The 13,670-nt window shown below is 42.1% G+C and overlaps 1 protein-coding gene across 1 annotated transcript in view; it reads right to left on the bottom strand.

Annotated features, from left to right (window-relative positions):
* Positions 1 to 5,289: 5,289 nt before the first annotated feature.
* The window catches only part of LOC117498880 (gamma-aminobutyric acid receptor subunit gamma-3-like), an 80,830-nt gene continuing 72,449 nt past the window's right edge, over positions 5,290 to 13,670 (bottom strand). Inside the window, exons 9-10 of the mRNA XM_034151039.1 lie at positions 10,108 to 10,304; positions 5,290 to 8,642 (exon numbers count right to left, since the gene is read on the bottom strand). Of these exons, the coding sequence (XP_034006930.1) occupies positions 8,361 to 8,642; positions 10,108 to 10,304 (479 nt within the window). The 3' untranslated portion in view covers positions 5,290 to 8,360. The remainder of the gene's footprint in view (positions 8,643 to 10,107; positions 10,305 to 13,670) is intronic.

Genomic DNA, 13,670 nt, shown 5'->3' with positions numbered 1-13,670 from the left:
TGGTCTGCAAAGGCCAAACTGTAGTTTCTTATTTTTTGTCTCAGTTGTTTTTTAACCGGCTTTGAAGCCAATTAGGATGTCTTGTTTAAAATCCTGACCCTGTCAAAAGAATTGTGTTCTTTTTCTACAAGATGGCTGCCATTCAGGCTTAATCTTACATCGAGGGGCATCAGTGCTTTAAAAGTGGAAAGAACCTGAGGTGCAGACACTATAAATATCCCAATAGTGGACCACAGGAGTGTGACAGCTGGTGGACGGGAGGACTTGACTCTGGTTCTCCCTCACAGGAGCCAAACAGGCTAACAGAGCCGTCACAGATGTGTGCACGACGGCTGCTCATTCCTCTTAATCACTCCCTGTAATGAGGGTGATGGTCAGAGGATTTCCCCTGAGCCAAGGTTTAGTGTGAACCAGGAGATCTAACTGAGGACTGTTGGCCTTAAAATACCTTATTTTGGGGGGAATTTACATAATATGTTTTGTTTATTTCCTCTCTTTCAGCCCATTTTTTAATACAGGGTAGGAAAGGCATAACTTCATGTTGGCATCCCCCAGAGTGAAGCTAATGGGGACAGTTGTGCATGTTAGTCCTAGGAGCTTTGAATACATTATATAAAGACAGAGTGGATGTTGTATTCTTATGAATCTTACGTGTGCAGCACAGAAGAAACTAGAAAATAACAGTGTGGCAAATCCAACTGTCTTTTAGTTTGTATTCCAATTGTGATGCAGTTGTGATGGTAAAGATTGTAACGAATACATAAATTGAGTTTGCAGTGGATCCCGTCAGATTTCTGTTCTGATCTGAAGATTTCCCCTCGGAAAGATGAAGTAACTGCGAAACTATTTTAGTCAGATTTCCCCTGAGCTCCAATGTGTTACTTTAGGCACCCAGACAGAAACAGGATGCATCTGTAATGAAGTCGTCAGTGGTGGGCATTGTGAGACGAGGCCCGACACTCTCTGTCTTTCTCTCTCTCTGCGTTGTAAACATTTCTGCATAAGGCTGAGAGTCAGACAAACCCGGCCAGCATGCAGATTTCCCCCGAGTTTCCATTAATGAAAGCCCCGAGATGAGGCCCAAATGTTGTGCTGGTTGCGAGTTGTCGGAGATCTGTTTGTGCATTCGGCACATGCCTCCATTCCACTATCCAATTTGCAGCCGTAATGAAACCGACATACTCAGTTTTCATTTTTAAACTCCTTGGAATATCAGATTGCTTTATTTAGACAGGCAGGGAGTGAGTGTTGATCCCTGAATCACGAACACCGTAATAGTTGCACACAGCTGGAGGTTAACCGCCTGATCACATCAATGGTAACTTTAGAGAGGGCTGTCTTTCACTTTGACTTTCACGTTTACCCTCAGTTAACAAAGCTGTGTTTTGTGCCCAGTTCAAAGTGTTCTTTGAAGCAACATTGTGTGTGTTATTAGCCCTCAGGCAGCACCTAGCTTTGATTTGACTGTTTTAGAAGCAGACAGCGATGATAACTCAATAATTGGGCCGATTCAGAGAAGTCAGATTAATAACTGACAATATTCCTGATGCTTTCATCTGGATCCTTTTAATTTGATCATCCCCACTCTCATGTCTCAAGTTGTTTACCGATCGTTATTAAAAAGCTATTTGACGAACGTCAGGCTTCACGTTGTCACTAAATGGCTGTGAAGTGTCCATTAACACTGGCAGACACAAGAGAGCGCAACCACAAGCACTCATGTAGAAAACTATGCAGCAATTTGTGGCATCGGTCGATAAAGATGAGTACGTTGAAGAGCAGATGTTGTTCAGGCTGAAATGGTTGGGTTTTATTTGTTTGAATAGCTGAGCTTTCTTTAATGTCACAGTACAACGTCACTCTGGAGAAGGAAGCAGCATTTTGCAATCCCACCAATTTATGTCCAAGGAAGCAACTTGTTACTTATGAATATTTAAAACTGCAGCAGTCAAGTCAAAGGAATAACTTTCAGACGGATACTTTTAATATTTTATATTATAGGACATTTTGAAGCAGTACATTGTCAGAACTGTAGAAATACTGAAGTCTCAAATCCCGGCTTTTTCGACACCCTTTTTTCATAATTTCTTGATTGAGTTCAGTTTAATTTGATGTCCTTTTATTATATTTCATTTCCCAAAACTTTAATTCAAAGCCTATCTTTTACTCTTTAGGAATATAATTGTGGCTTGGAAACACTGAAGCATTTATTATCTATTGGTGTTAAAGAATTTAAACATAATATTAAAAAGTACAGTCAGTGATTATAATACCAAATATATTTCAGTTTGGTTAAATATGTAATTGAACTCCCATTAGTTTGACATGTCACACCAAATATACAGAAGACATGACCTCAGTGTCCTCATATCTATGAATCCTGTCAAGCACCTGTAGCTGCAGCCTTAATATATATATCTTTACATATTCTGAACAGGTCGTGTCACTATCTTGTTGAATTGCTTGGTTACCGTCACTGATCAGGACTCCATCACTATGCAGTGTTGCATGACTGTCCACAAAGGACTCACTTATTTCAGAGTATAACTCATATGGTTCTGATTGATCATATTGGAAATAAGCTGCAGAGTCAGACCTCCTGAAATCGGCGTATGGCTTCATTTTCAGATTGATTTCGTATTATTTTCATGCTGTTGCTGCTGCAGGGGACTCACATCAGATGGTTCAAACTGATAATGACCCCTGCCCAATCTTTCCCATTATCATGCAGGTGGATCGTATCCCTCCATCATTCATTTGTGCAGCCAGCAGAGATTTGTTAGTGACAGTGAAGCAGTCCTTTCCCACCAAATTGTTGTGCTTCGTTCTAAGAAAATAATAATAAGAGACTGATGTGTTAGCATTGTGTCAACATTGAGCAAAAGTGTACATTTAAAGCAACATTTCCAGCTAATTCCAGACACAAAATCTGCTGAACTCTCACTTTATGTATAGGAGAAAAGTGAATATGGCTTTGTGAATACACTTGATCCCTCAGAAAAGTCTGTGAAAGAGAGGAATACAAATGAAGGAGAAAAGTCAACATCAGACTGCCTGCAGATAAATAATAGTTTAGTCATCTTAGTTTAAACCTCACATCTCCAACCCTGAGCTTCATGAAAGTCAGATGTTATTGAATCGGAGTGTTTATCAAACGCAGGCTGCTTTAGAAGTTATGATACAAGTGTAGGAGTTGGATTTTGATAAAAGCTAAAGCAAACTAACCTTGACTAGAATGTGTGCTAACTTCCAGAAACAAATATCTGAATGAAAGGTTTTCTTTGTCTGTTTTTTTATCCCAGAAACCAGAGATGGTGGGACCTTTCTCAGCGCTGAGCAGATTCTTCACGTGCCTCTGTGACCCAACAACATTTAAGGTAAGGAAACCCACCGCAAACAAACCCAGTGTTCAGGAGAGAGGAGCATCCAGCGGCTAAACAGCCAGATATTTCCCTGGAGAGAAGTTAGGAGACCAAAACAAAGCGAGCACCGGAGTAAATATTGGCCAAACATTTATCAAGTAGCTGAAACACAACACTCCTCCTGCTGCATGTCAGCTGGATGTGACTGATTATAGGAAAACAATTCAGCTGTATTGAAAAACACCAAGGAAACTCACCATTTGAGACATGTGAGTGAAATATTTGGGAATGCTATCAGCTTTTTGCAGACAGCATTTCCCAAGATGACGCTGCCTGAGGAAGCATAACAACACCTGACAGCCCTGCATTATCAGAGACTGTGACACCTCAGCGGAAACAGGCACTGAAACACGTCCAGAAACTCCCAACAGGGTGTATGCTTTCAACAAGGCATATCACAGATAGTTATAACATGCTTAATCCTTTTACCTCAACCTTTTATCTGCCCTATCCTTTTTGGAACTGTTTCCTCAGGGATGAACAAATACTGCTCTTCTGCATGTCTTAGGTTAGAATAATAATACTCTCACCCTAAGAACATGCACAGACAAATGTTGTGCATCCCTAACATACTCACAGCTATGAGTGTATACATGCACCCACGCAAAAAGCCCCCTGCTCAGGCAAAAAAGCATGAGCACACTGTATCGACACACACACACACACACACACACTTTGTTCCCCCTGCATTGGTGCTCCTCTCTCCACATCCCTGTGAGCCTGCTGCTCTCTCCTGCGTAGGAGGCAGATCTTGTTGCAGTTTGCGTTGCGCTGCAGCTCTGTTACTCCCACCCTCTGACTCCACTTATCTGTCTGTCTCTCGCTCGCACTGTGTTCATGCCGCTCGCTTCGATCTAGGTCAACAAAGTGAGGGCGAAGCAGTGACTTGCTCGTGCATCTGTCGCTGGATATTAGTCGTATCATTGTTACAGACACGCCTGAGGACTTTTGTTACTCACTCCATTGTTTATGGAACGCCTGATTTGTCAACTCGCCCATCAGGACATTGAATTAGCTTGTGTTGACTAATGAAAGCAATGAATGTGCACTGGCCATATTCTGAACAAATGAGTTGAAGTTCAAAGATGATACCAGCTGGGGTTGGAACAAGTGAAAGGGTTAGGGATCATTTTTAGGGAGATGTGAGTTCCTCTAACTGTATAACGCTGTGTACAGATATAGCATTTGAGTGACAATGTATAACATTTCTTTCATACCTAATATTGATTTAATATTAAGTAACATTTTAAAGCTCACAGACTATTTCCAGACTGTTGTATTACTACTTAAGCAAAACACCTGAGTACGTCTATCACTTGCTCTTCATGGCGTTTTTGAAGTGATTTTTTATTGGTGTGTTATTTCAATCTGGATGTTATGTCGTACAGATTGTAGATCCCTCTTGTGATTTTGAACTCTAATCCACCGGCTGTTGATGTGTTGTTTGTGGCAAATGGTCTCAGAGGCTTTAAGGATAGAGGGCGTTGGAAAGACTGTAAAACCTTTACAGGCACATTTGTGATTTTGAGCTCGACAAATCATCTTAAATGGGGTTAGGGTTTGTTTACTTATATACACATCAGCATGAAATCCTAGCAGTTTCAGCACATAATACTGCCATTATAATCATAAATGTTGCATTAATGTCTTGAACACATAGCAGTCACATACAGTATTTGCATGTGAACAGCAGCTTTAAGAGAGAGATGTTTAAATTGGTCCAAAAGAAAGACTACATGGAGGAGATTCTCCAGTGGCTTTCCCCCAACTTATTTCATATATCTGGAAGACTTTCATTCTACAAGAAAAAGACTTCACAGTAGCACTTGACCAAAACGTTATTTATTAATATAAGCAATGTACCACACACTAGAAAAAAGATACCTATTTTCACTCTAGATCCTGTTTTCATAAAATATTACCCCCGAAGGAGTGCTGATCCAGAGTCAGAGTGGCGTCCCTTTCATACAGCCGTGTCCCCAGAGACCTCGCTGACAATCAAAACTAAATTGGTGGGCAGGATGAAGCGGGGGTGATGTAACAGATGCATGATGTGTGGCCGACGCTCTGCTTTATACAGGAGCCGGCACGCTTTAATGGGGGTGGGGAGGTCTCCGGAAGAGGCTTTCAGCGAGTAAATGATGCTCTGATCATGGGTTAGTACTCTGATTGTAAAGAGGCTTTATAAATACAGCTGAAACACACAGGTGATTTTCATTAAGACGTAGAAAATAGTGATTTTGTTTTATTGAAGTATCTCAACGGACTAAGACACTTATAAAGTGTAGTAGAAATATCAGAGGTGAGGACACTTTACTGTGGTGTGGGCCAAGCTGTGTTCAATTCAGCCAGTTCATAAGATACATAGATATCAATTACTAATGCAACTACACTGTCTGTTATGAGCTAATCTATAGAGTATTCCTAAAACACAGGAATGAGTATTTGTTTACCGCAGAGCTTATTTTCTGAATAAATCTGGAGCAATGCCATTGTTGTTAATTTTCCAAGTATGTCATCCCTGCAGCACGCTATTGTTCTAACAAACTTTTAGACAGGCCACACATATGTCTGCCGGCCTCATGAATATATAGGACCCCTAAATATGAGCTCATTCAGGCTGCTTGAACTGACTGAACTGGAACCAGATTGACTCCGGCCTCGCTACTGGCCTAACTTACATTCCATATATAACTGTATGAAAATAGAAACATTAATTAGATACATCTTACATAAAAGCTTTTCTCTCAACATATAAATACCGGGGGAAAAGTGTGTGTGTGTGTGTGTTGGGGGGGAAGGGAAAAGTGGGGTTTCATTGTTCTACAAAGCCAAACGACTGCAAAAAACACCAAAGAACAGTAAACAAAACCAGAACGCTTCAAGAGCCGTTTACCGTCCCTGTGGTGTTCGCGTACCTCCAAGTGTAGCATCCGTTTTGCATGTTAGAGGAGGGGGTGTGGGACGTCCATTTGCCACTGTGTGTACAGCATGAAGTATCACCATATATAGAAGTCATTTTACAGCACCTGTGATCCATGAAGCTCTCAGGAATACTCCAAACGTTAGGCACTCAAGCTCTACGTCTGAAACTGTAATGAAACACCAATACGTCATGTACAGTTTGTATGTGCTTTAGGATTTATATGGCCTATTGGAAAAGTTCTACATTTGTTATGTACTAAGTTCACTTAAAGCAGAATATGAAGCCAGATACAGCTGTTCGTGGGTAACAGTGTGCCTTGTAAAGCTCACTGAGTAACATATCTCTTGGTTTAATGTGAAGTCCAAAGTGGGACAGTTTCATTTGGTTTCATTCAACCAGCAGAAGTAACTGTGTCAAACTTTAGAGGTCCTGCTGGGTGGCTTTTACCCATAAACCAACACGGCTGCAACAATTTCAATGTCAAAATAATTTATGTGGAGTTGAGCTTAATTTGGGAACAGGCCAAAGTGACTGTGGGAATGGACTTTATAAAGAACGTGTAGCATTTGGGTCAATTCACGGGGAAACTTCACTTCACTTTCAAGTCTCTTATGGAGGTGTTAACCCCTAAATAAAAGCTTCTGCCCCCGAGGCAAAAAGGTTCTGGCTACTAATTGAGAATTTATGATAATTTTTTTTTTGAATTTTCCCTTTGAACTAAGGTTATCCAGAGGCCTCGCTGATAATAATACCACATCATTGTGTATGCAAATAAGGAAAAGTGTTGTCCTATATCTGTTGTCTGAAGGAAACCGGCACTGCTCTAACCATAATCTGTTTATTCATATACTGTAACATACATTTCATGCCTGTGTATGAGATTAGCATGTTAAGTATTAGATTGGTATGTATTTACTTCTACATTGTGTAAGAATGTAACCCAGCATTTCTTATAAAACACACAAATCTTCTTGGCATCTACTGTAAACTGCATGGCTGTCTCATAAAGCATCATGAACACAAGCTCACCAGACAACCACCAACTCATATTCAACGATGAACAGGTGATGGCTGAGCTAGGTGTGGAAAATACAACTCATTTGAATTATAATGATAATTATAAGAAGAAGAAAAAGTTTGCTATTCTAAGAAACTAATTCTAAGGGTTAACTAAAAGTGAGTGTTAGTTTTAAACATCTCCAGTGGTGTTCCAGGTTCATCAAAGAATAGACAGCTCAGCATGCGGCGGGTGGTGTGTGAGGTTATAGGGGTTCAAACAGCGACGATTGAAGGGTGGCTAAGGCGAGAGAGGAACAAAACGTCACTTTGCAACACTTCATGACATTTTAGCCCAACCTACTGCTGTTCATCTACCAGTATTAGTTTAATTGATTGAGTGTATTTGGTGAAATACCCTCTAATACGTCCCATTTCCCTTTTTGTTTTATCATAGAAATGCCATCCATTTCCTCCAGTGCTCAAGATGAGGACGCCGAGAAGCCAATTTACAGCAAGTGTTATTTATTGAGATTGATTTCTGCCACCTGTAGCAAAGGGGTTTCTTTTGTAATGCCAAAGCCATCCCTTCAACCTCCGCTGCCTAAAGATAATGAGCTTTGAAGCAGGGTCTCTGGGTGCCGCACCCTTTCTAAAGAAGGCACTATGGGTGCTTCGCCATCTCGATGACCGAGACGGAGCAACGCACCCCGTCCCCGCGCGTCTCTGAAGCCACAGCTGTCTGTCGTCTGGTTTCTGAGAGAGCCATAAACGGGACCATTCAAGTTAATGCTGACGGCTTGCTGATCTGCAGTCGAGCGTTTATATCTCCTCGGAGTGCCATCGCTCAAAGTATCATGGCCTCCACAGCACACGTGTATATCTCGCGGCTTGTCTTTCGTAATCCACCGTTTTTTCCTCCATTTCCTCGCTTAGTTTTGACCTTAAATCTCGGGCCGCGGTGCAAAGTGGACCGTGGCGGTTTGAGCCCAAAACGTGTCGCAGCCCGAGACCCACTAGAGGTAGAGGTAGCTGACCCAGTAGACTATGTTGAAGAGCAGGAAGGAGGTGGGGAAGAAAACCCGAGAGTAGGCGTCCAGCTCCCCGATGTTGACGTGGATTCGTCCTTTCCTCCAGCCGCCTTCTTTACACTCCTCGTAGCAGCAGAAGAAGCTCTTGCAGTCCTTCCCGTCGAGGCACTCGTACAGGCAGTTGTCATCGTACTCCTGCCAGAACAGAGAGTTGCCCATGGGCATCATGGAGCGAGGCGCGTGACCCATGTTGAAAGATGAGTAGACCTGTGTGGGATGACAGAAAGCTGATTGTAGCAGCATATCTCTAAATGCAATATGCTTGTTTGCTGCATTGCATTCTGGTCACAAAGCCCTGACATGTTCATTACTGCTGTTTTAGATTGCTGAAAAACTCCATCAATGCCAAGTATTGTTGTGTTGAATATAAATGTAGAAATGTACCAGCTGTTAGGACTTAGCAAATGACAAAAAGGGTCCATCGCTGCAAAAAGCATTCTTTAATCGATATGCTTTTCCAAGAACAGAGAGTGATGTATGGGGTTGTAAAAATCAGATTCACTCTTGAAAATGTGTCTTTTTAGTAATACTGAAGTCCAAAACGTACACATATGTCATAGAAAGAGAAACTACAGCTTTCAAAAGACATAATGACAAGAAGTATTATTTAGTTTGAAGCCATATTTAGCAGCTTTAGTCTGGAATAAGTTCATCCAGAGAAGTTCACGATGTGACTTCCTCCCTGGTGTTTATGACATTGTGAGGGACAACCTAATTGGGGTAAAATCTCCAAACATCTCTCTACTACTCAGCGAGAGGAAGAGTGGGAGGTGAGAGAGACAGAGAGCTAGATGTGGAGGCACAGCATTGACTGAGTGGGTGGGAAAAATAAAATAAAAGCAGCAGGGGGGGAGGGGGGGGAAACATGAGGCTTCCCCACAGACAGAGCAGGCCAAAATACAGCAGAAATACAGAGGACCAAATGAAGCACAACTTGATTGTTCTGCCTGCAATGACAGTCTGTACAGTTTTGGGAGGGAATAATGGAGGGGAAATGGAGGGGAAGTGGAGTGGTGACGGTGGCTGACTCAGTCCTGGTGGATGTTTGCCACCATTAAAGTGTTCTCAGCAGGTGCAGCCTTGAGGACGCCCACACAGAACATTCGGCTCTGAACAGGAGACATGGTTTCAACTGGCCATGTCACAAAGAAAGCATGGTGCACTTTATATGTTGTTGTGGTCAATGGAAATGGTTTCTGAAAGCTTTATTCAGTGTGAAGTATTTTCATGGCCCTTAAATTCAATGGGAAAACGTGCCTATTTGTGATTACCTCGTGAGGATGAAGGTTGAACTTTGATCCCTTGTTTTTACAATCAATGCTACTAATTGTCTGGGTTCCCAAGGTTGCTATGACACCCATAAACCTACTGTCTTTAAACTAATGAGATCATTACTAATATATTTGGGAAACACAGTGTCTGGAGAGACGACTGGACATTTTGTGTGTCTCTGTAGTGAACATGTCTAGGCGTTTGAAATGTCTTTGTATCTGTTGTTTTTGGGATTCTTGTAGTCACTTGTTTCACTGTCCCTTTTGCTACATCACTGAGTGCATGATATGCCAGATAAGATGAGACATGCACACTCTACATACAATGTGTTTTGAGAAGCTGTGGGAACTGATATACAGCAAATGGAAAGCTCCAACATATTGCTCACACTTTCCGTTACCATTCTCTGTGTCTTGGCAGGAGGTCTGCGTAGACTGTAGGCGCAGTAGTTGAGCATGGCGTACTCGATCATGGCGGCGAAGACGAACAGGAAGCAGACGGTGACGAACAGGTCCATGGCCGTCACGTAGGACACTCTGGGCAGCGAGTTCCTGGCCACTGTGCTCAGCGTGGTCATGGTCAGCACCGTGGTGATACCTGGGGAGGAGACCAGTAAGTATGATGAGTGAAACTGGTCAGCACCAGTGTTCATTTTGTCAACGACAACTATGATGAAAAATGTTCGTCAATGACCTTTTGTACATGACTAAGACGAGACGATGATGAGATAAGAATAGATATGTGATAATAAAAACTATGACGAAATGTATATTTTGTTTTACTTGACGAGAAAGTGTTAATGGTGGACTATTTGACATAGAAAATGCAGGATATTTCCCCCCCAATTGTCCGTCAAAATGCATCCCTGTCATTGGTTGAATTAGTTGGGATTCTGGGAATCTGCACACGTCACTCACAAGTAAAGAGTTAAGAGGGAAATGTTGCTTTACGAATGTTAACACTTGATATTGTCACCTTAATTCCAATTTCAGATACATGTATTTGCCTAACTGAAATAGTTGAAAGAGAAAACATTTGGACTAAAAGTTGACTAAAATGTACTGATTTTTCATCGACTAAAACTGAACTGAAACGTTTTGAGTTGTGGCTGGCTAAAACGAGACTAAAACTATGAAGGATAAAAAGGACTAAAATGTGACTCAAAGTAATAACCATTTTCTTCTAAAGAGTAAATCTGAAATAGCTGCCAAAATGAACACTGGTCAGCACTGGGGTGACCGTTGCTGAAGTTGTGATTATGTAACGAGGGCAGAGGTTTATTAATGACCATTATTAATGCATATGGGGTATTCTGGGTGGATGTCCACATTATTGAATCAATCCTGTTTCTTTTCAACAGCCACAAATCCTGAAACACGACCTGTCTGTAAAGGGCGAGCGCAGTGCAGCTGTTATGGTAGGTGTTTCTTTTCTAAAAAGCTATTCTATGACCTGTTTTTCCAACAACCTTATCTTACTATTTTGGACTTGCATTACTATACATTTTTTCAACACACTCAAAGTATGACTACTGTAAGACATGTTTGTGATTTCCTTTTTTATTTCTGACACACACACACATCTCCATTGTGTTATCTGTCAATCATTCCTCTCACAGCAGGTGTGTGTGTGGTGTAGCCATCCATCCACACACACACACACACACACACACACACACACACACACACACACACACACACACACACACACACACACACACACACACACACACACACACACACACACACACACACACACACACACACACACACACACACACACACACACACACACACACACACACACACACACACACACACACACACACACACACACACACACACACACACACACACACACACACACACACACACACACACACACACACACACACACACACACACACACACACACACACACACACACACACACACACTGTTTTTGGGATATTCTGTCTCTCTCATTAGTAAAATAAACCTACCATTACAATTATAGACTTTTCATTTATGTGCAAGTCGGTGAACTTAAAAAATCAACAAGGGATCAAATATTGTTTCCTCCAGTGTACTCAGCTCTGCTGCTCATCCCACAAATGCATGTTCCTCATAAATGTAGCACCATTTCAAAGGTTAATAAACAGCCTTTCCAACGGTATAAGATGAATTGCCAAGAAGCATTGTTACAACTAAGAAATGAACTACTGTAACACGCCTGGTTTCCACACACTGTACCGTGCCTTATACCATGCTACATTATGACTTTTTGGTCATTTTTAACGACGTACTGTGCCACGCCTGGTTTCGACACACTAGGGCTGTACCCGAATATTCAAAGCCAGAAAAATGGTATTCGGGACAGCCTTACTACACACTTATTTAGTCCAAAAAATACAAATGTTTTGACCTTAAAAGTCATAGTATAGCATGTGGTAAATACACAAATAAACTCATAGTTTTGTTAAATTGCTAAACACCTTGATTCTTCAATAAGGCATTGAGGAATACTACCTGCCAAGTGACAGTGACATAGTTAGATTTTAAATAATGTTACAAGAACAAAACATTTCAGGCTGAAACTAACTCACATATCAAGTACATTACAATTACACCAACTTCTTAACCGTCACCTGGACCACCAATCCCTGCTGTGAAGCCCTTCCAACCTTCTCTAAAATAGCTGTTATCCCTATCAATAATTACCCGCCGTGATGGTAAATAAGTATTCTAATTGGAGCTACCTTCTATGTCTCATTGTGTCATCAGTGGCATTGTTTGAGAGACATTACTCCCCACAGTGTCTTGAGGGAGGATATTGTGTCAGCTCGGTGAAATGAAATCAATTCTTTCAAAGACAGATGAACCCGGGGACATTAATGCCCACTGGGGGCATCGATATCTACTGCTGCCACACACACACATCATTCTCACCATCTTTCCCTCTCATCCTCTCCTCTTTCTGCTCCTCACCCCTCCTTCCACTTTCCCTTCTCCCGTCTTTCATCCTCGTCTCCCACAAGTCTTTCATGGCAGTGTGTGCCACTGTTTTCGCCTCTGGTTTCCATAGAGACGAGTTGCTCCCGTCTATTTGCAGCTACCTCCTCTGGTCTAGTGCTCGTCTAGACTTGTCTCCTTTCCTCCCGCTCATTAGACGTAAGCTAAGTAAATCACCTCTGTTTTTAAGAGCAAACATCTGTTCACATTGTGTACTGCAAACAGTGTGATCTCAAGGAAACAGCCAGAGTGTTTCCTCACCAGCCACCCGTCGCTGCTCACAGTTTGGGCTGCTGTTTCAAATCAATATCACCAGTTTCTGTCGTACAGTTTAATTCATTCTGTGGGAACGCTCGCTTCATGATGCCATAGCAACCGGCTGATTCCTGTCTGTGCAGCCGAACTGAACAACACTAAGTCTCACGTCGAGAGAAAGAGAGAGACGGCTAATACGCTGCAAGATAATATGAACGGTGTGATCAGAGCAATAACAAAGAACACACACATTTCACATGTGCAGTTATTGGGGGGTGCTAACAAACAAATCAGATGTTGACCTTTGCTATGTGTCCAGGGGTTAACCAGGTGGAACAGACCACAGCTTGTGTTCATGGAGCCTCTATAAATACACCCGAGGGGAACCAGTCAGGGATCAGAGCCCAGATCACAAGACAGCATGAGTTATATCAGAACTACACACATAATCTGTCCAAACACCACTTTATGCACGTCTAACCATTGTGTCAGTTTAACAAAAATCCTAACATGCCATCCAGAGGGAGTTTCACACACTCCCTGCCGTCCTGAAACGCCTCCATGAGACTCCATGTAGACCATAATGACATCACCATGCAGAGATGGACTCGAGTCGGACTCGCGCACTGATTGACGCGACTCGGACTTGGACTCGTGAATTCTCGCGCACGATGACTTGGACTCGGACTCGTGAATTATCGCATACGCTGACTTGGAC

Source organism: Trematomus bernacchii, unplaced genomic scaffold, assembly GCF_902827165.1.
Source record: "Trematomus bernacchii unplaced genomic scaffold, fTreBer1.1, whole genome shotgun sequence".
Lineage (NCBI taxonomy): Eukaryota > Metazoa > Chordata > Actinopteri > Perciformes > Nototheniidae > Trematomus > Trematomus bernacchii.
This window is presented reverse-complemented; position numbering and strand designations above follow the sequence as displayed.